The following is a 26,259-nucleotide window of genomic DNA, read 5'->3' as shown; positions in this document are numbered from 1 at the left end:
CAGAATAGAACTGCTTTATGATTGTGATACAAATCTGCATTGATTGTTTTTCTGTGTTTTTTTTTTTTGTTTTTTTTTTTTTTTTTTTTTTTTTTTTTTACAAATTTTAACTGGTAAATGCATACAGCTTAAATAAATCAAAGTTGTTTAAAGATAGGTTGAATTTAACTAGAATAAAATATAAGCATGAATTTATGCCTGCCTATAACTCCACTGAATTGTGTCAAAAGTAAAACTAAAAGTTGCATCATCAGGCCTTTGAACTTCATCCACATCTTGTTCTTTCTTTTATTATTACCAAACAATGTGGACAATAAGGTTCTAACTTGAACACAGAACTCATATGATGTTTAACCTTTTACTCTGTAAAAGTTCATGTTTTTTGTTTATTTTGTTGGTTTTTTTTTAGTTATGCATGTCAAAGAAGAAATCTGTTTTCCATCTGTTAATGGATGGACTAACTCATGGCACATTGATGAATGATTTCTAAAAAAACACAAATCTAAATCAATAATACTAGATAGTTTTGTTGAATATTTTGTGAAACATTTAGGCAAATAAAAGATTACCCTGTGCGAATATTTTTTCAGATTTCACAAGTAAAAAGAGTTAAATAAAAAGAGTTAAACGTGACTTGAATTTGAAACTGTACATTAAAAGTAAGGTAAAGCTTTTACTCAATGCTGAAAAAGAGAAAGTTTTTACTTGGTGCTATGTTTCCTGATTAATTCTTTTACTCTTTAAAATAAGACTTTCTGATTTCTTTTTCTAAGTAAAAAATTATGTCACCTACCTGTTGTGTGTTTCTTTGTGACTGTAAACTGGACTGCAGCCTTCTCAACAGAGGAACACCATTCCTAGACAGCCTTTTAAGCAACCAGTAACTGTGCACTCGTTCAACAAACTGCTTCTTCCGCTGAATGGCCACCTGATTCATAATCTTATTTAATCTAAAATATGGAAAAACTGATATTGTATTTTTTCCAGCAAAGCATAAAACATATTTGTTTAAGGAAATTTAACATCAGGTGTATATATATATATATATATATGAATGCATACTGTACCAACAGCAGTGTAATGTATCACCACATTTTTCTTTCAATTACATCACTTTCAGCACAGTTATCTCTCAACAGTATATTACAATCAGAAATACAGCATCAAGCAGATGTATTTAACAGATATGTTAAGGTACTTTAATGCTAACTGATCCTTAAGGACATCAATTTTTTTCATGATCATTAGTTTTCTCAAGAACAATTCCAGATTAAGGCTGATAATAAAACTTAATGTACATTTTAGAATAAATTTCCTTCTGAAAACAAAACAGAAAGCTTTAAAACCCTACTGAAGTTTTTGTATCATTTGTTGCATGTTTAATATTATCTTCACACAGAATGAATAATTTGTTTCAAAGACAATACATCTACAAAATTTGAACATAAAAACATGTGAATAGTCTCTGTACTTGTCAATAGAACTTGTATTATTGATCTACTGATATGAATCTTTTGGCAAATAAAGGGAAGAAAAAGAAACGTTAAACAGCTAAACACTTATGATTTTTACACGATGCATATGAAAACATCCACACAGAAAAGCTGCAACAGGGGATGATAAAAAGTCAAGCAAAGTATCTTGATTAAATAAACAGCATTTTCTCCAAACTCTGTTTAACACACAAATATTGTTCACATTGCACTTTCCTAGAATCTAACATGCACAACTACCTCAAGCGCTATTTTTTAAAATAATGACAAACTTGCCTGTTAAAACAACAGGAGTCTCGCAAAACATGACATAAACAGCTCAACATTTACAAATATAAGTTCCTTTGAAACAGATCTTCAACGCTGTGCCTACAACATTTTGAATTCACAGTGCAAAAGTACAAAACCTTGATGGTTGTAGAAGTTTTTGTCTTTCTTTGATATTGCAGGGATTTGTGGCTGATGGCAGCCCTTGCAAAATTAACACCAGGTGTCTCAATACACCAACCACCTGCACTGTCAGAAGGGTTGTTCATTCAGTTGGGTGAGTCAGAGAGAGGAAAGAATTTCCCAGAGCTGGATGCAAGACAGAGTTACAGAAAGGATAATATGAATGAACAAAAATCTGTTTGTTCTCCAGGCAGTATACCTGTAGGAAAACTCTACAATGCATAGCACTAGATCTGTCAAAGACTGTCCAATTAAATTTAATAACAAAATAGGCAAAAAAAAAGTCAAGAGGCATCCATACCATGTACCAAACAGTACCATGAAGCATTTAAATAAAAATTCTGAACACTTACATATTGGTTTTTTGTAGCTTTTTCCCTTTTAGTATTATGAATAAAGCAGTTTCTCAGCTAAATGATAGAAGTAGTCAAATACATAAAATATAAAGTTATGAGTAGTCCTTTAGTAAAATTATTTTTAAGAATGCTTTGGAAGCTTGAACAGTATTCTTCAAACAAACATGCATGCGAGTCTACCCAGAGGCCATTTATCCCTGGTTGTTTTTTCTTGGCTACATAAAAGGTAAGATGCAATAGGTCTACTCAAGATTATGCTACATGTAGCTACAGAGCTTTCAATCATCATAGGGTACAGGCATAGCAAACACAGGTCTTGAAAATACAGTCCCACTTTCTCCTTCAGCATTCTTGATAATTTCTAGCTTAACTTACAGGTAAGTTAGAAAGTCTTTCACTAACTTACTCTTAAAAGCCTTTCACAGGCAAAACAGGCATTAATATAACTATATTAAACTTCATATACAAGTTAGTTGTATACAATCACAGTTAATTATATAATTTAATCAAAAAAGATTACTGTCATCTCTGTCTTGAAAATAGCAAAACCTACTGAAGTGAGTCAAAAAAGCAATCAAATATATACCTATTTGGAGAGATCTGAGAATCATAACTCCACATGAAGAAAGGTGCACTGGCTTCACGCCCATCAGATGTGGCAAGACTACGCAAACATCTTTAATTAGAGCTTTAAGTACATCTGCCATTCACATAACAAACCATTCTATTCTTAGATAATTATGATAGCAGTGTGCTAGAAAAAGCTTTAGGAGAGATGTTTGCAGAAGATATTTTCCAGCTTTCAAAATAAAAACAAGCAGAAGGTAGTTCACAGTGTAGAAACAACCTAACAAGTTGTAGGAACCTACTGTTCTCTCCCTACCCTCCAAATAAAACCAAAGCCTGGCTGTTCATATTTCATTTAGACACCAGGCTTCGGCAGTAACAAGATAACGTGAATCACCTTTTCGTTTCTCAGAATGCAGAGGTCAGAGGCTCTTCACATCACACACATCTACAGAGCAGATGATCTCAATGACTAAAGACATTACATCTGCCATTAGCCCCTGAAAACCCTATAGTACAGTTTGTTGATCAACTTTTTTTTTAGTCAGATACTCCCAGGAAGACTTTCACTGTCTGAAATGCTTCACATTTTGACAGATGATACAATCATGTGGGAGAAATAAGACAGGATTCACCTATTGCCATAAAACCCTAGAAGTAGCTCAGCCCAGGTACTGATTTTGAAGGTCTTGCCCTTGACAGAGCTAACTACCATCATGGGAAAGTCTTACTCGGACTCAAAGATAAATTCAGCTGCGGTGAACTTGAACATACACATGAAATTAAACACACATACGTATCAGTCTTGAACACGGTGCTTTCTGCTACCTGAGCTAGAACTAAGGTCTGAAACACTGAAACTAATTTTTCAAACAAAATTTGAAATCCTTTGATGTCCTTAGGGAGCTTGCTGCATGCTTCACCTCCCCCTCTTCCTCCCTCCAATAAAGAGATGTAATATTAAAGAAATTATTGAAGAGTTAATATATATATAAGTCAGATAAGAGAGCTGTTTGAAGAGTTCATAGTTTTGCAATCCAGGATCTGACTTGCATAAGACAGGACTAACTGCTGTACTATGCTGTCAGCTCCCCCAGGAAGAAGCAGAACTTACAGAAGAATTTAGATCACCTCCCAGAATGACACAAAATACACCAGTGACAGAAATTACTGCCAAGGTACAAGGTACCCATCCACCCTAGAGCTTTTGCCAACTATAACATCATGAAAGAATAATTATCTCTAGTGTTTTTATTTTGTAAAAGCAAGTGTTTACTGTGTTTATTGTGCTAAGAGAATATAAGTCAGATTTAAAGTGCACTGTAAACACAGGTGTATTAATTTAACCCATAGTGCTTTATCTTCAGAAATAATAGCTAAGCCTCATCACAATGAACTACTTTATCTCCCTCTTTTTTTAATATATATATATATATATATATATGTATGTATGTATGTATATATTTGTTGAGACTGCCAAAGAAGCTAAGACTACTGTTCCAGACAGCCCACAAAGAAGGGAACATAGGATCACACACTTGAAAGGCACTACCAGCATTATTGCTTCCTCTATAACTGACTTCAGACATATCAGAAAATGAAAAGTCACAACTATAGTGGCTACAGAAAGCAAGCACGAGAGATGAGAACTGTCCTTGCTGCCCACGTTCCTTAGGGAATGGAGAATTAGTTAAGACAAAATTCCCAAGAAGTCTTCTGAAATGGATGACGTTGTGTTAAACAATTTCCTTTCTAAATACTTAATCAACACAATTAAGCTAAACAAGTTTTCAAGCTGTAATTCAGTGTAGCAAGAATTGATGTTCTCAGGCCTGAAGAGCAGCTCAGCATGGCTCACAGCACATTGCTTTTACCCCTCAACTTTTCACTTATTTAAAATAAATAATATTGGAGCATCACAGATAACCTATAAATAAGATTTATGTATTTCTCATAAGGCTAAAGAGAAACCATTTAAAGTTAACAGTCAGAAAAAAAAGAACATATTTTAGATTTTTCAAAATTTCTTAAACCATAGTTGTTCTCCCATGATATTTGGTACTCTCAATATGTAACTGGTCCCATAACAGAAGCATTAGGTTTCGAGTTCAAAAACCCAATGATACTGATGCCTGTTGTAGCATCCCGACCCAACCATTTTCTCAAGGAACCCTGTCTGACCACTGCAGCCTTTTGATGTTTGGCACCACCAGGCATACTCCCCATTGACTTTTTTTTTCCTGGGGGAATACATCCCAGTGCTATGCAGTTACAAGAACATTTTCAGAACTATTATATATTTGTGCCACAGGCAACCAAGAAAGCGAACACTACTTCCCTCCCCCAGCCCCACTTGTCTCCTACTGTAAAACACTGACATGCGCTACAAACATGATATGGAAATATCTTAGAATCCCATGCTTATCTTAAAAGAGAGACAGTTTGCTTTTCAACTGAAGCTTTCAAACACCATCTGCAGTTCCAAGCCTGAAACTATACTCTAGTTGAGAATAAATTATGGCATTAAAAATACAAGGCATTTACAAAAGCAACAGAAGGATAAGGAGAGGAAACTGTTTTGTTTTGAAAAGGTAAGACAGACTCAAATTTAAGATTAAAGTTAATAAACAAAAATTCCTTACCCAAGCTGTTGTATATCAGCTGCCCTACTCTACCCCTGTCCTCACACGGAGAGGCTTGATATCTCCCCTGCCAACAGCAGTACTCTTAATGGTCAAAGACATCTGAACTAAGATGTGAGAAGTAACACTAGTCCTGTATTTCTTCATTTTTTAGCTAAGTGCATAGAATATTTTCCCTCAACACAAGAGATCTGCTGTTGTGATATTAGCAATCTCAGAACTTCCTCCTTCCTACGGGTGGCTGCCTCCCTCTACCAGTTTCAGCGTAGCTGTCTCTGTGGCAACTACAGCAACTGGTTACATGGAAGAGTAAAAACATTACCTTTTGTGACTATGTGGCAGTTCAGCATTGGAAAGCCAGCAATAGATAACCTACTATTTTCTATTAATCATCACTGATTGCTGCACGGACAATGCTTGCTGTCTAACCCCACTGATATTGTTTTAAGAATTCTAATACCTCAAGATTTATACAGTATCTCTCCATCCTCAAGTTTTCAAAAATACAATCCAGAAAGATAAATTCCATCTTAAGGCTAATTTTGTTGGTTTTTTTGTTTGTTTGGTTGGTTTTTTGTCCCCCTCCACCCCCTGGATTACTCTAAGTAATTCTGGCAGAAGGAACTTCAGATGAGAATCAGCAAGATTCAGTAACAGTAAATACCCACCCACTAAAACCAATCAAATTTTAAACATGAACTAAAACTAGTATTTTAACTACTGTACTTCTCCTAAGCCTGCAGTATTGATTTGTGATTTTGTATTTTCCTTTATCCATCACAGCTGGATTAAAGCTTCATGTAAAATACCAGCAAAGACTGACTTATACTCCATAAAATTATATTTAGCATCACTAGAATACCCAATGTCTCTTGAACTGTGGTAATACCCATAAACAATCGAATGACATTCCACTTCACTGTGCGAATAAAATACCCCTATTTTCAAATACAAAGGCTGCAGAAATGTTTTTAAAAAGCTGTCAGAACAAAACACGAAATATCTAAATTGAATTAATCGTTACTAAGGAAACCGTGCATCCAAGGCTTTCAAGCCTTGCTCAGCAAAGTTCCAGAGAACATACCGAGACTCCCAGGAAACAGGAAAAGAAAAAAAAAAAGCACACAAATATTAACTACAAACGATTACAGTAATTCCACTGACACTGACTGGAAAAGAATTAACGGAAAAATGGAACAAAAAAACAAGCTGGGGAAGTTCCTGCTTTGGGAATTGGAATGAGTTCTGGCACCTGGCCAAGCACTCCTCCTAGCTCAAAACTTCAAAACTTCAGCTCTCAGAGGTGTACGTATTTTATATGTTTTAACATTCCAGATAGTAAATTTGCCTCTCTCTGTTAGGTTAAGTCTGATAATATATTTTTTTTCCTCTGATATATTTCCCAAAGCCTCAAAGTGTCTTCAGGTTCCTATTTATTACTCAAAATTTTATTGGTATTTAATTTGATTTTTACTGAACACATAGGAAACATGCTTCATGCTTCAAGTGACTGAAACTAAGCAAGCAGCTTGGAAGTTTTCTTAGGTAGAAAGTAGAATGTTGCACTGAAGGGCTTAGAAAATGCTACATTAATTCCAGTTGCTTCTCTATTAGTGATAACAGGTTACTTTGTTCCTATCCTCCCAATGAACTCTGTGACCTTCAAAACCTTTGGATAAGGTAGAGGAAAAAAAAAAAAAAAAAAAAAAAACTACAGCAGCAACAAAACCCAGTCACACTGGAAAACTTCCTTAGCCTTCTCAGAAAAAAAAAATCACAAGCACAGATTTCCTTCTGCCTCTTTCTATACATCTTAGGGTCATGACTTTTCTTTGAAAGCATTCAAAATATTTGCTTTCATTGAAGGAGTCATAACCATACTGTCTATGATTTTGAAATATAATCTCTAAAGCTAAACTCACATTAGCAAACTAATAAAATATTTACCCAAAACAGACTTTTGTCTATAATGGAAATTAAAACTTTAATTTACAATTTTTTTGTGCATTTTGTAACTTGGACTATTGAATAAAAAAATAAAAAACAACAAACCGTTCTTAAGACAATTCATACAGAAAATCTTGATTTTGTATAGAATTAGAAGATGTATCACCCTCTAGTCACCACAAAAAAACAAAACAAAAAACCACACATAATGGAAGTTCACACAATTGCTGAAACTCAGAAACACCAAGGGAAAAAAAATTATTTCAAGTAGCTGTGGTGTTTTATTACTGTTAAATTCAGGTCATGAATTTTGACCTCCCTAACTTTAAATCAAACCCTGAGGACGCACAGGGCACTAATGATGCACCATGCCAAAATATCTAAGATATTTTAATTCCACTTCTAAGCTTCTTTGACCTGTACACACAAAATAAACAAAATACACACACAAAAAAAAAAAAAAAAAAAAAAGAAAATTTTACCTATAGTATTTTCCTGTATCCCTTTTGTAAAAAGGGAGTGTTTAAATATGAGGCATCATTTCCACCCTAAGGATGAGGGAGGAATCACCCCCCCAGAAATCAGCCAATATTTGGCTTTTATTGCCAGATACAAATATGCTCTGCCCTCTCCTCCTCCCCCCTCCCTTTTAAATTAAATTCCACTTCTTTTTTTTTCCCTTAAACACATTTACTAATTCTTATCTAAAAAGGCAACTGCAGTCAAGATGAACTGGCTTGAAAATAAAGCTCATCAGTTACTGTTTTCATTATTATTTTGTTTGCTTTAAATAACACTGAGGCAAAGCTGGAGACCACTCTAGAACTTCTTTTCTCAATTTAGGCAATTATTTATTTATTTATTTTTAATTTAAGCAAGAGGGGTAGGATGACTTCAATAGATGACATCTACGCATAGAGAAGGTTTTGAAGTTGATCCACCTGATAAGAAACACCGGTGACTGACTGTTGGTGGCATCCCCTTATACTTTACACCTAAGTGGTTCCACCACCTAGGTGCAACCATAAGGCCTATCTCCATCACGCTCTCCTATAATTAAAATAAGGATCATTGTGGGGAAGTATATATACACACATATGTATTCAAGCTAATAAGCATATGGCTAATAAGCAATGGTCTGCATTTATATGGCTTCATTGCAACACTGGTCCTAGTAGCATTATCCAATGTTTTTTTCTGATGTTGAACTTTAAGTAGTATTTATTGTTATTTTCCCACACTTACGATCTTTCAGAAAGTATTAGAGAAAACCAACGCACTGAAACATCAAAATAAACACCAAGAAGAAACCCTCAAGCCACATGTACAGTCAAGATGCATCATCCACAAGAGCAGACTGACAGTATTTCAAAGGCCTTCATGTATGTTTCTTCCCACTTATATAGTGTTTCATCCATCACTTCCTCTTCATTTATTTTTCTGGTCCATGCTCCACTTTAGAGGCAATGAAGATTCCTGTGTCTAGATATCATAACTACAGTTAATTGTTAAGAAAGTAGGGTAATTTCTACCAGATAAATTACAAAACAAACACACACCAGTTCTGCCTTGAGACACGCAGCTACAGAAAGCCGGTCTTACCACCAGGAACAATGTGCTTTCTAATCACAGCAAAGGTCAACATGGAAAATTCTGGTTATACAAAACACCTAAGTGTTAATTTCTAAAGATAGCTGAAAATATCTTTGTCTTAACGTTTTTTTCTTAGTTATCTGCTTGCTGCTTAGCTACTTTCATAAATACCCTTCATGCTTTTTCAATAGTGTGATGTAACACAGCTGACAGATGAAAAGCAAGCACAATGCCTTGTTCCTATCTATTATTAAAGTGGTGGTTCTTTCGCTTATTTTTTTGTTCCCTGTACAAGTATTGCATTTCAAATGCTTTCTTAATTACAGACATTACATATATACCACATAGAAACAGAAACTAAAAATGAAAGCAAATATTTATATACTTTAAAATGTCTGCTTCCATTTACTAGAGCAGTAACTGCACGAATGGTGTTTTTAATGAAACAGATTACAGTGTCTCAGCATGTATTTCCAAAATACTGAAGATTAAGTATTTTATTTACTTTTCCCCCAAGTATATGTCCACAAAATCCTAGTTATACAAGATTTTTAGACAACACAAACACTACTATTAGCTTTGCTTTTCATAAAGCAATCACATCCTAGATGCCTCTTTCAGCACATAAAATCAAGAAATTACACCAAAACAATGTTTTTCATAATATAGAACCAAGCACTCAAAAATAAGAGAAACCAATTAGTTGTAATGTTCTCTCTGAAAACTTCCTTTGTGCATCCATCCTATTCACTGAGTAAGGTAGCTGTTATAAAGGTTAATGACAGGTAGCAACAGGGGAAAAAAAAGAAAAAAAAAATCACAAGAAATGTGCAGAGCTAGTACAAGTTAACTCATGCAGACAAGAAACAAGGTTTAGATTGTCAAGTCAACCACAAAAGCCAGAATTTCCTAACTCAGAAATTTTGGGCCTGCAATCTAAAGACAATACTTTTTGTACTTAATTAAGAAAAAAAAAAAAAAAAAAAGACTAATTTATTTAACTAGGCAAAATTCAACCATCACACATCATCGGTGAACTATGCACCTGCACCTTGGCACTGCAAAAACAATTTGCCACTGTTTCCAGACAAATTAGCTGGTGACAGCAGGAGGTTGGCATTCTGACTTTATTGCCAAAGCACCCAGGTACTGCCTGTCCCTGTCATACAGAGCTTTGGCTGGAGGCAACATCCTTCTCCCCTGCCTCCTCCCACAAAGTGTGTAGCTGCTCTGACACTTCCCAGAAGCATGAGACTAGATTAAGCTCATTTCTGTACCTTGAAAAGAAAAAGAAAAAAAAAAAGAAAATAAAAAAAAGAAGAAAAAGAAAGAAAAGAAAAAAGAAAAAAAAAAGCTGATGAATTCAATAGAAGCAACAATTTTCAACACTTTATATTTCAACAAAAAATGAGTGGAATTTCTTACTGAAGAGAGAACACACTTCTGTAGACAGAAAGATCTGATGCAAATCATGTATATACATATGAGATTCCCCATTAGTCTCATATACTATTCCAAGTGCTAAGCAACTTACTAAGGAGCCTGCACTGACAGCACTGAAAACTGAAGACACCTCCAGGCTCTAATGTGACATCCTGCACCTTTGAAAGTGGATACTTAGGTATGGACTTCCTAAAAAAAAAATGAGGTAAGAGAGGATAGATGCCCAGAAATAAAAAGAAGGGAGGGGAAACAAGTATTCATCTCCTATTACAACCATTTAAAATCTTCTGACCCTACACTCAGTAGTTCCCAGATGACAAGTCTGTGGGGCCATATAATAGACAGATTATAAATGACTGAGGAATTACGACCTGTGTAATTTGAAGTAGATACAGAAATTAATGAGTTACAAAGAGTTGTCAAAAATTATGAAGTACATTGTTTTACACCAGTATTTTTAACATACCTTGAATGTTAAGACAGATGTCTTACAGTACAGAATTATTATAATTGGTGTCAGTGTAATGTCCAGTCTTCTACATACACTCACCAACAACATACATCCCTTCTACCTTCAGCTAAACATGAAATGTCTAGCTGAACAAGAATGGTTTCCCTGAGCAGGTGTGCTCAATGGCTACATCCACCAAATATTGTCCTGCTCACTATATTCTTCACATTTGTGTACTAATGCAGCTATAGTGTAGATATTAATGATGAAGAAATTACACCAAACCAAATACCACCACAAGTGTGCGCTTCTGATACAGAATACAGTATCAGAAAATTGTATTTTGTCAACTAATACAAATATCTATGCTTGCATCCAGTAACATGAAGCTGAGCATACATGGAATACAGTTGACCCTCTGCAGTTCTGGAAAGAAGTTTAGAAATCAATACCCTTTACAAGTCTGTTCCTTGCATGCAACAACATGTAAAAAGAACTAATACAGTTCTGATGATAGTATCCTTTTAGTGTTGGTGTCTGACAAGTTACCTGTGGCAAGCATTACCAGTGCTACAACTGAGAACATGCATTCTAGTTCTCAACTCTCACATAGCCCATTGTCTTTTGTAGTATATTCAGAGAAGGAGAAAAAAAAAAATCAATCAGGATTGTCTTAATTCAGTCAAAAGGAAATTCTTTTATATGAGCTCCCCCTCCCATGGACAAAAGCACCATTTCAAATAACAAGACTTGTTGCTAACTGTCAACTTAAGCCTTTCTTCAGTGTATCACCAAACAAAATCAAGCAAATCACAGAAGTGAACAGTGTAACCATCTGATGTTTGCAAACACCACACAGGAGCTAAAGGTTGTTTGTCAAAGTCAATATATAGCTAGCTACATACACTAGCAAATCTTATTGCAGGAAGGGATTGCAATCTCAAAACATTACTTATTTAGAATAATTTAAGTGGTTTTAAATGTTCACTACCTGAAACTTTGGATCCAGCTTTCAAAAAGCATGGTTTATTTATATTATCCTAAGAACCTTGTACATGATTAAGCTGCACATGGGAATTGGTGCCTTTTTGGAGAAACTTTCTAAAGTGCTATTATTAACTTCAATAAGAATTTAATTCAAGGGTTAAGCAAACATACTGATGTTGTAAAAGCTGGTATCAAAACAAATACTCAATAAAGGCAAACTTGGTTTTAGTCCCAATAGTCCGATTTTGCATTTTTTTTAGCACAGTGAGTTATTTATCAAATGTTCAGCAAAACCAAAGTTTTATCTTTCTAACCCAGAGCTTTTCTTCGTTACTCATATCCCCAAAACACGTATTTCCACTGCTGAAATGCATTAAAAGTGAAAGAAATCTGAAATGAGACAATACAGCTCTTTTAAACTACGATGTAGCTAATCTAATTGGTTCCAAAACCGTTAACCCCTGAAACAAAGATAAACAACATTTCCATTTTGCTCCATTCTGTTATTACATATGAAAACACCACTTGAACCACCCCCACTTTCTCAGGCAGGCAACACTTCTCTAGCCTCACCAGATCTAGAGCCATCTGCAAGCCCCCTGCTCATCACTGTTAAAATACAAAAACATGGCACATTAAATGTAAAGGGCAACTTCAGCTCTGGTGTTTATATTTGCAGTAGTAATAAAAGCTTCTGCGAGAACTGCAACAGGTACACTAGTAGAAGAATCAGCTTAAACAGAACTTCTTACAAAGAATGAATTTGTAAGTGAAGACATGGTTAGGATTAAAACTCATTTGCACGTTCATTAATTATTTTTTGTTCAAACAAAGATTACACTAAAGTTATAGAACAGATTTTATATCAGAATTGTATGGGAGAGCACATTCGTTTTTGGTTACATGACTAAGAAAGAATGCAACTAATTTACAATCAACTTTTCTAAAATAAAAAAAAGTACACAGGTTAGCAAATTCCTCAAATTCTTCATAAATGCTACTGTATTTGCAAAAGGAAAATGCAGATATAGGAGAAAAATGAAAAATTACTCTGCACTGCAAGAAGAGTATTTCTTGGAGGGCTTGTTGTACCCTCATAGATCTTAAGGTACAAATTTATGCTTAAGTTATGTAAGATGAAACAAGATTCAAATCCTATATATGCCAATTTAATTTTTATTTTGGAGGTCTTAAGGTTAGGAAAAGAAGTTCAGATTCCCAAATTATGAATACATTTAACCTTGAGCTTGGCTTTTTAAAATGAATGTCAACTACACAAGCGATTTTGAATTCAGTGGATAATTTTCAAAAGTACAGCAGACAACTGCACACACAACATCATTTGGTCTGACAAAAAAAAAGTTTCTGAATTCAAGAAGTCAGACCACTTACTAACTTATCTAAAGAAGTTACTGCATTTTTAATGCAATTTCACTAAAGTACAAGGTACATCGTTCACATTAATCCTCTGAATACAGCCTTTAAGGAAGACATAGAAGAAACATACAAAGGCTTTAAGTCAGTATCTAAAAGCATTGGCTTAAGATTAAACAGGTAAATACATAAAGGTTTCTCTCACTTGGATGGTTTGCTTACCTCTGGGGGGGGATATAAGGAGCAGATACTGTTGGCATAACTGTACAGGGTTCAACCACTGTTTTCTTGGCCTTTTTTGTCTTTTTTCTGACTTTTGATGTAGACCTAGCAGTTCTGACTGATCCCTCCTTCCTACAAACACCGTTTTTGATTTCAGCTTCTCCATAAATATTTAGAGGTCTCCGTATGCAACCTGGTGGAGTATGTACATCACAATAGGCAGTCTTTTTTACAGAGAACGTTGTCCCACTGCCAGTTAGTTCTTTCACAGGTTCCATTTTCATATATAGACCAGCTTTTTGAGCACACGTCACATGGAATGCAGTATAGCAGTTTGCTTTGTGGCACTGGATGCAGGCACCAACACCTTTCTGTTTACAGAGGTAGCATGTTAACTTCCATCTGGCCGGGGGAATGTTCCTGACACCATCAATTGGCTCGATAAAAACTGTATTGGCAAATCCAACTTCTGGAATCCACAAAGCACACACAACATGTCCCCAGCGATCATCATCAGTCTTTTTAAAGGCACCTCCCTTGTTTGGGCACAGCACACAGTCTACAGGCCGAGAACGGGACTGCAGACAGTGTCTGCAGAGCCACTGACCCTCAGGTATATATGGCACCCCATAGCATTCCTGATGTACTGCTAAATTACACATATCACAAAACAGGATTACATTGCTGTTCTGACATTCACCATCCATGCATATACAACACACCGCATCTTCATCAATTAAAGACTGATGATCACCCTGTTTTTGGTTCTCACAATAAGACTCCTTTTCAAACCTATCCATAAGGAATTCAAACATGTTTTGTGAAACAACTGACACTCCGTCACTTTTCCGCTTTTCATTTATTATTTCTAACCACGCATAATCTTCCTCATCCATGTCATACTCAACTTCATTATCAAGTTCTTCTGCTGACTTCTCAATGAATTTGTAATAAACTGGAGGTCTCCGAGGAGCTGAAGGGGGACTGTATTCAACAATCCGTACTTTTGGTTCTGGAAGAGGAGTTGTTGTAGCAGGTATACCGTGTGAGCTCGGAAGAACTTCATTTTTCTTTTTCACTTTGTTATTTTTATGCCGTTTGCTTCTTAGACAAACTGGTGGTCTTTCACTATTTTCCTTATTGCTGTTGCATTCACTCATTTCCTGGGCTGTAAGATCATCTTCTAATATAATCTCTAAAGGATCAAAGATACTGATCCTATGCAGGCGACCTTCAATTTCTATTTCAACCATTCTTTGAGCTTGAGCGTACGTCAAGGTTTCTCGTGTAGGGGAGTGCTTAATACTGCATGGGGAAGAAGAATGCCTTGCTGCCGATACTCGATGGCATCTTCCTTTTCTCCTCATTTGGTAATGTTTACCTAGAACGAGAGCAACAGTTAAAACTATGAACTCTGAAAAATGACTTGAAAATGTTAGTTTTATTATACTAAAAGAAATAACTTAAGTCCTATGGCTCCCAAGCCACCTATCCAATTAGAAGAAAAAAACTAGCAACAACAGAAAAATGCTTCTCACCCTTGGTTTATAAGACTGCTCAGGCTTGAACAAAGTAACTTGATGATAAAATGATCTCCTAAATGCTAGCTTCTCTAAGTAAACACAGCTATATAAAATCCATAATAAAAATGCTGCAGAAGAGCTAACGGGAACAACTCTGCATAAGAAAAAAAGAATCAGAAATGCCACAGAAAAATAATAGAGCTGTTACATTGGAATTACTGTATTAAAGATTTTCTTAAAATTGCTGAGTAACTAGAATTGCAATTAAAAATGCAGTTTCTTTTTTTTTCCCCTGAGCTTCAGATTTTTCAGATTTTTTTCCTCTAGGTCTCCCATCTGAAAGTACTAACATAATCCTGAAAGTTTTTCCCACAACTGTATCCAGTGCAGTTTGAAATACATTAACAGCTCAGTTAGTACACCTATGCTTACAGCTAGAAAAACATATATACCTCCAAGTTTGACAGCCTTTTTTTTTTTTTTTTTTTTTTTTTAATTCTTCATGAATCTATTATTCTTTATCTTACCACACTTACCCACAGAAATGGTTCTAAAAGCATTGTATCTGAGAATCACATCATTGCCATGGCCACAAAGTTACCAGCATCAACACACATTTTACTGTTTTACATAACTCCCATAGTAGCAGGTTGAATCCCAGTCAGCGCCAAAACTTTTGAATACAAAGAGATGCTCGAAATGACAAGAACACAATTAAACTTGCAGTGACTGATACAGTGAAGTATGGGCTGCAGTTATGAAATATTCCGCTTGTAATTTGACTTAGGCTCTGAGTACACACTGGGTGCATCTGTGCGTGCACGCATCCCTCAAACCCTTGTCCCTCAATCCATTCTTCAAGAGTTCTCCTCAGCAACTGGAGTAGGCAATTAAAGACAGGTATCTCCCTGTCTTTAAATTCAAGCCCAAGCTCTTTATAAATGACATAATTTCCAACTTTATCAGCTGCTGGAACAAGATCAGCACCCATTACACACAACATACCAAAAAAAAAAATATATATACTTTCTTTTCCCTAGCATGAAGCACCGTGACTAGAACAGGAATGCATTTTGACTACAGAAATTCTCATTAACAGCTTCCATGCTTACACTCTATATGACACATTCCCTTCCCACCCCCCAACAAAAAAAAAAGGCTGAACACTATTACAGAACCAACCAATAACCTCAAGCTTAAAAGTTCTTTTACTCCCCTTCCTAATAAATCATTAATAAAGCAAACTTCAACCTCAGGTACAGAAAAAAAACAACTCTTGATCTTTAATCACCTGCTTAAAGTATTATTAGGGCCTCCTATTTTAATTCTGAACAGACAGAAATACTGCGACACTAACAAATTCACGTCAGTGTCACCTATTAGTTAAAATAACTCAGCTAGCATCAGCACGTATTGCCAAAAGAGCACACAATTACAGAGATCAGAGCACAGTTATTGTCACAAAGCACTGTAGCTATTTTATGAAGAAAATAGCAAAGCCTGGAACAATTAATACACAAAACATCCTGTGCAGCCTGCCTTTTGCTTTTGTTGTCTGACACCAATTTCAAGAAATCCACCTTCAAAGTCCCGAAGGAATTCATTTTAAGGGAAGACCAGACAATTTAGGCAACAAGTGTTAAAAGCAGCTCTTGAGAGGGTCTTATCTATCTGTTATCACAAACTGACCTTGGTTTCCCAAAGAGAAATTAAAAAGATGAATCTAAGCTACCCTTATTATTCATGTAAAGATTAAGCATATTACTCACAGATCTGACTTTTACACAGATATTCCTTAATTCTTATTACTTGTTTTTATAGCACAAGCTCAAAACCAGACAACAGTCAATGTTTAATCATCACACACCTCTGATCTGCTCTTTATAAATAATGGAAGAATAAAAAAGGTTCCACCTCTTCAAACAAGTTTGGAGAAATATTTAATAATCTAATTCTGTTAAATAACATAGGATTAAATTAGACCTATTTCTTAACTCCAGAAGTTTATACCACTAATGCTGTTACAGAAGGCCCACTAACTAGAAACAGACATACGGATAATTTAACTGCAATTAGAAGTTAGTTCCCACAGTTTCACAATAGATTTTGTGATTCAGAGGCCAAAGATATCACAATGACCCTGATTTGTTTATTAACGTGAACAAATATGAGAGATTTTTATAGCTAGTACATGATGTGTCAGTGTACAGCAACCTACTACAGATCAGTATGGTTTCATTTTATGGTATTTTTTGATACTTGTCTTGAATTTAGTCACCAATAAAAACAAACAAATAACAAAACCCTGATCATTTAGTTATGTTCATCTCACACAATTGCACAATTTTGTCTAGATGTAAAGGTCTGTGTTTTCTCTTTAAATCTCTCTTCCTACTATTATGAACAGATACATAACCAGCCAAGATATTCATGAAGACAGCCAGTGTTCTGAACAAACTACTGAGGGAGACATGGGAGGTAGCCTTCAGAATCAAAAATTGTGCTACTTGTCCACATTTAATTATCTAACCTAACCCAGTATTACAGTACTATAATAATAATTTCCAATCTCTCTACACCTATCTTCCTGAAATTCTTAGGCACTGCTGCAAACAGACAACAAGAGGAAGAAACTATTTTGAAGCACGTGCATTCTCACCAAGGACTACTGCCAGAAACGTCAAACTGTATGAATCAGTGCTAAACAGTGGCTGAGCTAACATCTAAGCACCTTCCTTGTAGTATTCAACTGTACATAAAGCTCAATCATGAAGCAAATTATGATTTGCTGGTACAATGGATACCCTACACATATAACGCAGTGAACACAGATCTGGAATTGGCACTAATCTGGCATAATTTCACTGAAACTTAAGTGTGAATAACCTCAGCACTCCAGGAGCCAAAGCAGCAGTAGCGTTGTTTTGTTGCCCTCACAAGTCTTCTATTTGCAAGTGTCCCATAAATATTCCAGAGGAAGACTGGGTTTCTACATAACAAATTCATGACCGGCTTTTGGTTTGCTTTTCCTGGTTAATTATCAGACACCTCTCTTCCCTCTCCCTCTACAGTGTCCCGCAGGCCCCCAGGAATGAAGACTACGCACGTAACTTTGAAAAGCAGTGAACTATGCCACCAGTTTCCAGTCGATATTTAAAAAGCAACATCACGCTTTTAGCGGAGTAATTTCAATATACTTCTGCCACAACTTTTCTGCCTCTTTCAACAAGTCGAAGAGTGTAGGAGGTCAGACAGGAAAGTTTGCAGCTCTTCCCTCTCGGAATTACCTCAGCTGCTTGGGAAGAGGCGCCAGCAGCCAGCTTGCCCCGCCACAGCCCAAGCGCACGAAGACAGCTGTCTGCGAGGGCGGCAGGAGGCGCGGGATCACCAGCAGGAGAGGCACCACAACGCAGCCCTTGCTCACAAACTCCTCTCACAGCCTCGGTCCCGGTTACCTCCGCCCTAACCGCCCCGCTCGGTGGACCGGGCCCCGCCGTTCCCAAGGGGCCATCGGACGCAGCGCGCCCCGGGGCGCCGCTCAGCCCCACACCATGAGGCAGGGCAGGCGAACGCCGCTGGGGGGGGGAGGGGGGCACCACCCACGGCCTCGGAGCGGGAGCGTTTCCCCTCGGGGGAGACTGAGGAGGACAGGGGCGGGCAGAGGAGGCTGAGGAGGACGGGGGGAGGCGGCTCGGCCTCGCCGAGGCCGCTGCGGTGACCGCCGGGGCTGCCGCAACGCGACGCCCCCCCCCCTCAGCCCCCCCAAGGCCTCCCGACCCCCGGCGCCATCTCGCCCCCCAACCCCTCAGGCCCCGCCCCCTCCCTCAGGCCCCGCCCCCGGCGGCTCCTGCGCGGCCACTTCCTGCCCACGCCCAGGGAGCCTCCAGCGCGCACGCCCCCCTCCGCGCCCGATGGTTCCTGCCCGGCCCCGGCATTGCCCCCCCCCCCCCCCTCCTCCTCCCTTCCCGCCTCCCCCCCTCCGCCCCCGGGAGGATGGTTCCTGCCCGGGCCCATCACCTCCCGGCCCTTCCCAACAGCCGCCTCCCTCCCGCCCTCCCTCCCCTCCGCGAAAATACTCGGCCCACCAAGATGGCGGCTGACAAAACAGCCCGAGCGGCGCCCTCCCCCAGACCGCCGCGCTCCGCTTCCCCCCCGCGCAGCCTTCCCCGACCACCGCCGCCGCCGGGCCCGGCCCGGCCCTTCCCTTCCTTCCTCCCTTCCCACCCGCCCACCCTCCCTCCCGGGCCGGTGGTCGGCGGGCCCCGCCGCCCTCCGCCGCCCTGCTCCGGCTTCACTCACGCTGTGGGAGCCGCCGAGGCGCGGCTGACAGACCTCCCGCTCCGCCTCTGCCGCCCTAATGGCGGAGCTCCCGCCGCTGCTGCTGCTGCTGCTGCTGCCGCTGCCGCCCGCTCCCGCGGCGGCGGGCGCTGAGAGGGCGGCGCTGCCCGCGGCGGCGGCCCGGCGCTGGCTGCGGGGCTGCTGCTGTTGCTGCTGCTGCGGCCGGTCCGGGCGCATTCGTGAGGCGCGGCGCGGGTCGCGCTCCGGCTGCGGGCTTCGGCGCTCGGCTCCCGGGGCTGAGCGGCTCCCCTCCCCCCTCGGCACAAACAATGCGGCTTCACCACAGCGCTGCGCCGACGGGGGGGAGGGAAGGAGGGAGAGAGGGAGGGAAGGAGGGAGAGGGAAGGGACGGGAGGGCGCCAGGCACCGCCCAGACCCGCCGCTGCTGCCGCCGCCGCCGGGCGGAGCCTGCGCGCCGCTGCCCGCCCGCCCCTCGATGGCGGAGGCAGCGGCGGGCCGCGCCTCAGGGGACAAGGCGGGAAGGCTCCGGCCCGGCAGGGAGAGGGGGCACGGAAATGCCTCAGCGCGGGGGGATTTAAACCCGGGCGAACAGGGTGTGTGTGTGGGGGGGCGGAACGGGGGAGGGCTGCTTCACTGCAAAACCGAGGCTGGGAGCTGCGCGGAACTGCGATTTATTATTTCTGCGGGCAAAGTCCAAGCTCGAGCTTAGCGACTTCGCTTGGAAGTTCGCTCTTACGTCGTCTCCGGGTCGTGCTTCTGCTTTTGAGTAACTGGGATCGGCCTCTACGTTTTGAGCGGGCAAAAAACGGGTTGGTTCTAGCTCCCTGCGCAAAGGACAGCCTTTGTGGAGTATTATTTTTAGACAGCCATGTTCGAAATCTGGAGGATTTTACTGTGTGTTTCCGTGGGACAGCTGCACCCACATGCTTCAAAAACTTCTGAGCTAGCCCTGTCTGAGGGAAACACTTGTCTTTGCCTATCACACAGAGTCCTGCGTGCAGTGAAAAACAGCAAAGAGTAGGTGTGGCGCTCTTTGCCCATCTGCAACCCTTTTATTTCTTCAAAACAACTTCATAACTCTTTTATAACTTTTTTTTTTAATATATATTTGCCAGAATCCTTTGCCTCAACCAGCAGTTACTCCACCAACAGATTTATGGCTAGGAAATCAGGTATAGATACACCTGTCATTACTTGCAAAAAGTGAAGTAAGGTCCTAACAGCTCAAGTAACTTAGCTAAAGAAATCTTGTTCAACAAGCAATATAAGTACTTTCTGTCTCGCTTCCTTCCCCCCCCCAAGGACCATCCAAGCAGGCTGCTCTCTAGCAAAGCAGAGGGTATTAAAACAGGTAACATTTGTGCACTGCGCTCCCTGTAAAAGCAGATCTGTAGGATCACATTGGCACAGTAACTTCAACTTCTGACTTCAAAAAAAAGCATGTTAACTATACAGGTCATCTGTGTACTGCTTATAAGGAATTACTCTCTGGTTAGATGGTCATACCATCAGTCTCAGAAGCCTTACAAGACGTTGATTTAAATTAATATAGAATTCAGCTTGTGACGGATACCAAAGAGGAAGCAGCGTACTAAATCATATATGTTAGTGTACAGTCAAGCAGTAAAAATGACTAGAAATTACAAATATTGTCAAGAAACTAATAATGAATATAATAAAATCCCTTTTATGATAAAAACCATGTTGTTTCATCTTTTAACTGATAATCCACATATGTATCTGTCCTGCAGCTGTGCAAGCACTTTATAACTGGAGACAAGTTTTCCACAGAGCTTGATGGTGTTCATACTCCCCTGTGTCTGATGCGCAAGTAAGTCTGGCACTTTTCCTTTTTTTTTTTCCTGCCAGGTGGACTGCAGCACATGCCTTCAATAATGCAGCATTCCATACATGTATTTGTACCATTTAACCATCTTTTTGCAGTTTAATCTCATGTTTCATTCTCTGGTAAGCTCTACTTACGTGACTTTGTTGAGATTCATCTTCCAGCTCTGCCTGCCCTGTGCACAAGGCACATTTGGTAAAAACACCCCATCCGTAAAGTGTAATGTCTTAAACTTCACGCTGATAAAAAGAGGAAGTGGTAGTTCAAAAGTCATTTCATTATAAAGACAGTGGCAGCATCATTGATTCCCACGACCTCTTGACCAAGGACTCATAGCACAGCCTGAATCAATCATGACAATGTGTTACAGTGCCAGGATCTGATCTCCCAACTGATTTGAAATGAGAGGCTTCTGATCTATTTTAGCGTAACACAGAAAGGCCTCTGTGCTCCTCAGATTCTCTGCAGAGTTTCAAAGAACTGCTAAGCTTCATTTCCTAGTGCCCATACTAAAGACGGTAAATCCACTTCAAATTACTAACTTAGAGGCAGGGTTCATCAGGGCTCTGGATCCTTGCAATTAACCTCAGGAAGAAGGTATGATTTTTTACTACGGACTGCCCAGGCTCTGGCACAAAATGCATGCAATTCCTTGATACAGTGTTTCACAGCAATGGCACAAAGATCAGAGCAGGCCTGACACACAGTCCAGTAATAGGAGCCTTACACTTTCAAACCTCTTCTCATTGACCTTATGAAAGGCTTCTAGATCAGGATCTTCAATCCTCAATGTTAAATATCTGTGATGTTAGCTCGCATTATTTCAAAATGCAATAATGTATGGTATTACCTGGTATATTTGACCAGACCTGAGCACATGCTTCTATAATCTCAAAGATTTGTTTCCTTGCCTGCTCCATCTCACAACTGAGACCTAGTACCTCAAAATAGTTTTCTTTCCATTTTTGGAAGAGGCGGAAACAATTTTAATGGGATGCCGTTCAGTTTCAAGCAAAAAGATAACTGGCCCTCTGCATGATAGTTTGATGGCAACAGGACTCTCATCACCTTTTTTGGCACTAACTCAGTGTGGGGGGGAGGGGTTGGTCCCGCTCCATCACAATCTTCACACTCCTGCTTAGCAGCATAAGGTTTTGATTCAAGTTGCCACTGCTGACTCACTCTCCAAGAAAGATTTTCACAGATGGAATATCTTCTGCTTACCAGCTTTCACCTGCAGTAGTTATCAAATTCTTAAGACAAACATTTCAAGAGGAAAGAATCGTGTAAACAAACTCAAATGCTATCCATCTGCTCATTTTCCCTTTCATAATCAACCTTTGAGACATTACTACATTGCTCAAGTATATCACCTGCACAGCAAAACCTTTGTTCCAGATTAATAGAGATCAATTTGGACTTGCTGCAGCCCTTAATTTTTGGCAGTGGTACTGATCTTCTTTGGACAGAACTCTGTATCCCTTTCCTTCTTTGAACAGACAGCTGCTAAAGGGACAAGCAAGAGCCAGATCCCATGCCACATGTTCTTTATAAGTCATAAGAACCTTTCAGTTTCCAGATAGATTTTGAACTGCATGCATGAGTCTTCACGCCAGCATGGCGACAACTCTGCCTAACTTCGCTAAGACATTGAACACCACTACATGATTCCGCAAACCAAACTGTCCCCATAAAATTTCCTAAGTCTCACTTCCCCACTATATGGTTTGCTTCTTCACACTCAATACATAATTATATTCCCCCAAAATATGTCTGATAACATATGTTACTGTGGTTTCTCACATCCTGTAAGGCGGATGCTTTTCCATTTCACTTACCTCATCAGTTGTGGTGCTGGCAATTTACTCAGGGGACCTGACTGTGCAAGGCCAGCTGTTCTTAAAAAAAGATTGTTCCCAAATATTGCGGAAGCCCGGACAGCATACACTGTGATTAAGATGCTGCAACTCTATCACAAGACATGTTACAGCAACATGCTGACAAAAACACAACTGTTCATTCTCAGTCTGTATGGTGGTGTAGCGTCCCTGCACCTCTTTTGGCTGATCTCCATGAACTGCTATATTTAAGTACAAATCCACGTATCACTGATCCATCTCCTATATAACATCAATACTTTGGCAGAAAGACAACATCTTCATATGAGACTGAAGAGGATATATGGTCCAAAGTCCTAGATGGCAATTCCAGAACCTTTTAGCTTCAAATACAGAAGAAAAGCATTGAGTCTTTTCATGACAAGATTACTGCACATCTTCGTTGTTCTCTGGTTAGTAAGAATCATGCATTTCCTTTTTAATTTCATTCAGTCCTGAAGATTTTGACCACACTGTGACAAAGGCTTAGGTAAGATGAAATAATATAGGTGTTCACCCCTGTTCACTAACTGCTATGGAATCAAAGTATTTTGGTTCTTTTGGCCTCACTAACTCTTACTTTCTGTATGCTCCATCTTTATCATCCTCAGAAAGAAAGAGGTTCTCTATAAAATTGATAAGGAGACCCTTTAGATCTCCAGAACAGTTCATGGTGATCCAAAAGAACAGCCTTCTCTGAAACATGTTTTAAAACAGACAGCAGTCTCTCTCAGTGCCTCCTATGGTACTGATAACGACAGAGTCCTTTTATCATCAGAGCTCCACCAGAATTCAAGCTACATCACTGCGCTTGCTAAGAAATACCTCTGTGACTTGCATCTGCTGAGCAGTCCTGTGGAATGTTATCTATAGATAATACTTACGGACCATTTGACAGAGTGGTCATTAGGCTGTACAGCTGCTATGCAAAGGTCCTTACCCTATTTCCATTTAAGCATTTGTATGAACTACTGCTTGGAGTCACCTATTTCAAGAAAAGTTATGTAGCCTTTGTAGTTAAACAGCTCTTTGAGAGGCAGAATTGACAAAGAAACCTACTTCCTGCGTTCCTTACCCTTCCACTGTTCCAAATCCTTTAGCATCACATACCTTTGGGATTTCGCAGTTATAAGGCTCTCTTTGCGGATTGTGCATATAACCTTTGCATAATGGAAGGTGGGGCTTGCAATTACCCCCACAGGCACTGCAAATATTAAAAAAAAAAAAAAAACAAAAAAAAACATACAAACAAAAAATATACAGTATTAGAATATATGTTAAAGCATATCTGTGTTACACTTCACAAAAGAATCATCCCAAATTAACTTCTATTTTTTCAAAACGCTGCACCAAAATCACAGAGATTACCCATCTACTCACCTGTAGGTCTTTTAAACAGCAAAACGGAACTACGCTTAATGAAAAGGATAATACAATGAATGTATCCTTGGTGATTCAATATATACAGCCATAGAACTTATGTCAACCACATTGCTGAAATTTCAGGATTGTTGTGAGGTAAGAAGATTCAAAAGCTCAGAAGCAGGTCAGAAATAAAGCTGTATGTCTTAGTATTTCTTCTTAAGCTGATTAAAAAACAAAACAAAAAAAACATTTGAGCAGTTATTTGGACTCATATCTAATGATGTTGTTTACAAAAGAGCAGACAGAGCCTTAAACAAGGAAGTATTATTCCCCTTCTCTCCCGTCATTGCCTCTTTGGCATTAATTATTCAATTCCTAGTGCTTACAGATTGGCACCTTTAATATGTTCTGTATGGTAACTCCACCTGCAGAAGCCTTTATGGGAAGCTATCCCCGCCAAATGGTAATTGCCATTATAATAACCCTTCACTGTTTAGCCTGTTGATTTTCTGTTTAGTCCTCTGAACTGCCTCACTGCACAATCAGACAAACATGATTGCCAGGGCAAGGAAGGCAGCACGAAAGTAAACCCAGGGTCTGAGTGCCCCTTTAGTGTTCCTAATTATTAGGCATCATTAGCTTAAGCTGACAAAAGAAGCTGCATGTTTAGAATGGGAATGTCTGTGTCAATTCACATAGAATAAGTAACTGAGCCAAGTTATGGGCAAAGAGAAAATGTCAGCGGTAATGGGTGGGAATCAAAGAGCAAAACAATAATTGCTATGTGAAAAGTTCTAAATATATCGTACTTACAGAGCAAAGAACTACAGCCACTGTGGCTAAACAATTTACATTGTATTTTGACTTTCTTTTTTCCCCAAGATGTCCTGAGGAACTCAGCAGATGAAGACTATTTATAGAAGGTTAATGAAACAAATTAAATTATTTGAACTGAAAATTTGTGTCAAAAAGCAGCCACAAAGGGGGGGGGAGGAAGAGAGAGGGGGATTGCTCCCCACAAAAGTACTTGTCACACAATGTATTTTTCAAATCAAACATCATTTTCAGTAGTTTATATCTTCTTCCTGTAGTTGTTCTCCTCATCAGGTTTGGGTTTCAGAAGATTTTTCTTTCAACTTGAATTCAGGCAACTGCTTAAGCTGGCATGTAAACAATATTACTAGAAACACATTTTTATTTTCTCTGATAAACTTTATGGAAGGGATCAGGAAAAGGTTAATAACTTATGCTCTTTATGTATTAAATCACTTAGGAGACTTCCAAGGAATTTCCAATTTCTTGCTGTCAGTATCAGAACTTGTAACTCTTAATATCTAATAAAACACAAATTTCGATTTTTTTTTTCCTAGTTAGATCACTCACAAAGGTGCATCTCTGAGAAAGAATCCAGTGTTTACACCTAGTTAATACTTCAGCTCTGGTATAATTAAATTAAAATTCAATCAGCGATGAAACAAATCCAGCCTTAATTACTTTACTACCTCTTCCTCATTCATTCTCAAGGACAGACCTGGTCTGCAGATGATTAAGATGGTATATAGCAGAGGAAGCCTTACTGTTGGAATCCCCAGTCATTTACTGCAGAAGTAATCCCAGAATAGATGGGCTCATTTAGAATTAAAACCTTGTCTCCTCATTTACATGAGGAAAGACAACAAAGCAAGGTGACATCACCTTGTGGAAGTGAAAAAATAAATCAGGAGCAAGATTCTGAATGCATGATATCCACCAAAAAAATAAACAAACAGGAAAACCAGATATAGCTCATACCTTCAGAAAGAGTCCAGAGAAAAGATGTCCCCT

General features: G+C 39.1%; 1 protein-coding gene across 4 annotated transcripts in view; it reads right to left on the bottom strand.

Annotated features, from left to right (window-relative positions):
- The window catches only part of BRD1 (bromodomain containing 1), a 60,531-nt gene extending 40,805 nt beyond the window's left edge, over nucleotides 1-19,726 (bottom strand). For all 4 annotated transcript variants that reach the window (XR_014619041.1, XM_084299661.1, XM_084299662.1 and 1 more), the window contains exons 1-3: nucleotides 19,348-19,726; nucleotides 13,526-14,906; nucleotides 794-950 (exon numbers count right to left, since the gene is read on the bottom strand). Coding sequence is in view for 3 of the 4 variants with exons in the window: in XM_084299661.1 (XP_084155787.1) it covers nucleotides 794-950; nucleotides 13,526-14,892 (1,524 nt within the window). In the remaining variant the exon portion in view is untranslated. The remainder of the gene's footprint in view (nucleotides 1-793; nucleotides 951-13,525; nucleotides 14,907-19,347) is intronic.
- Nucleotides 19,727-26,259: the final 6,533 nt, after the last annotated feature.

This window comes from Netta rufina (genome assembly GCF_964035555.1).
Source record: "Netta rufina genome assembly, chromosome: 1".
Taxonomy (NCBI): domain Eukaryota; kingdom Metazoa; phylum Chordata; class Aves; order Anseriformes; family Anatidae; genus Netta; species Netta rufina.
This window is presented reverse-complemented; position numbering and strand designations above follow the sequence as displayed.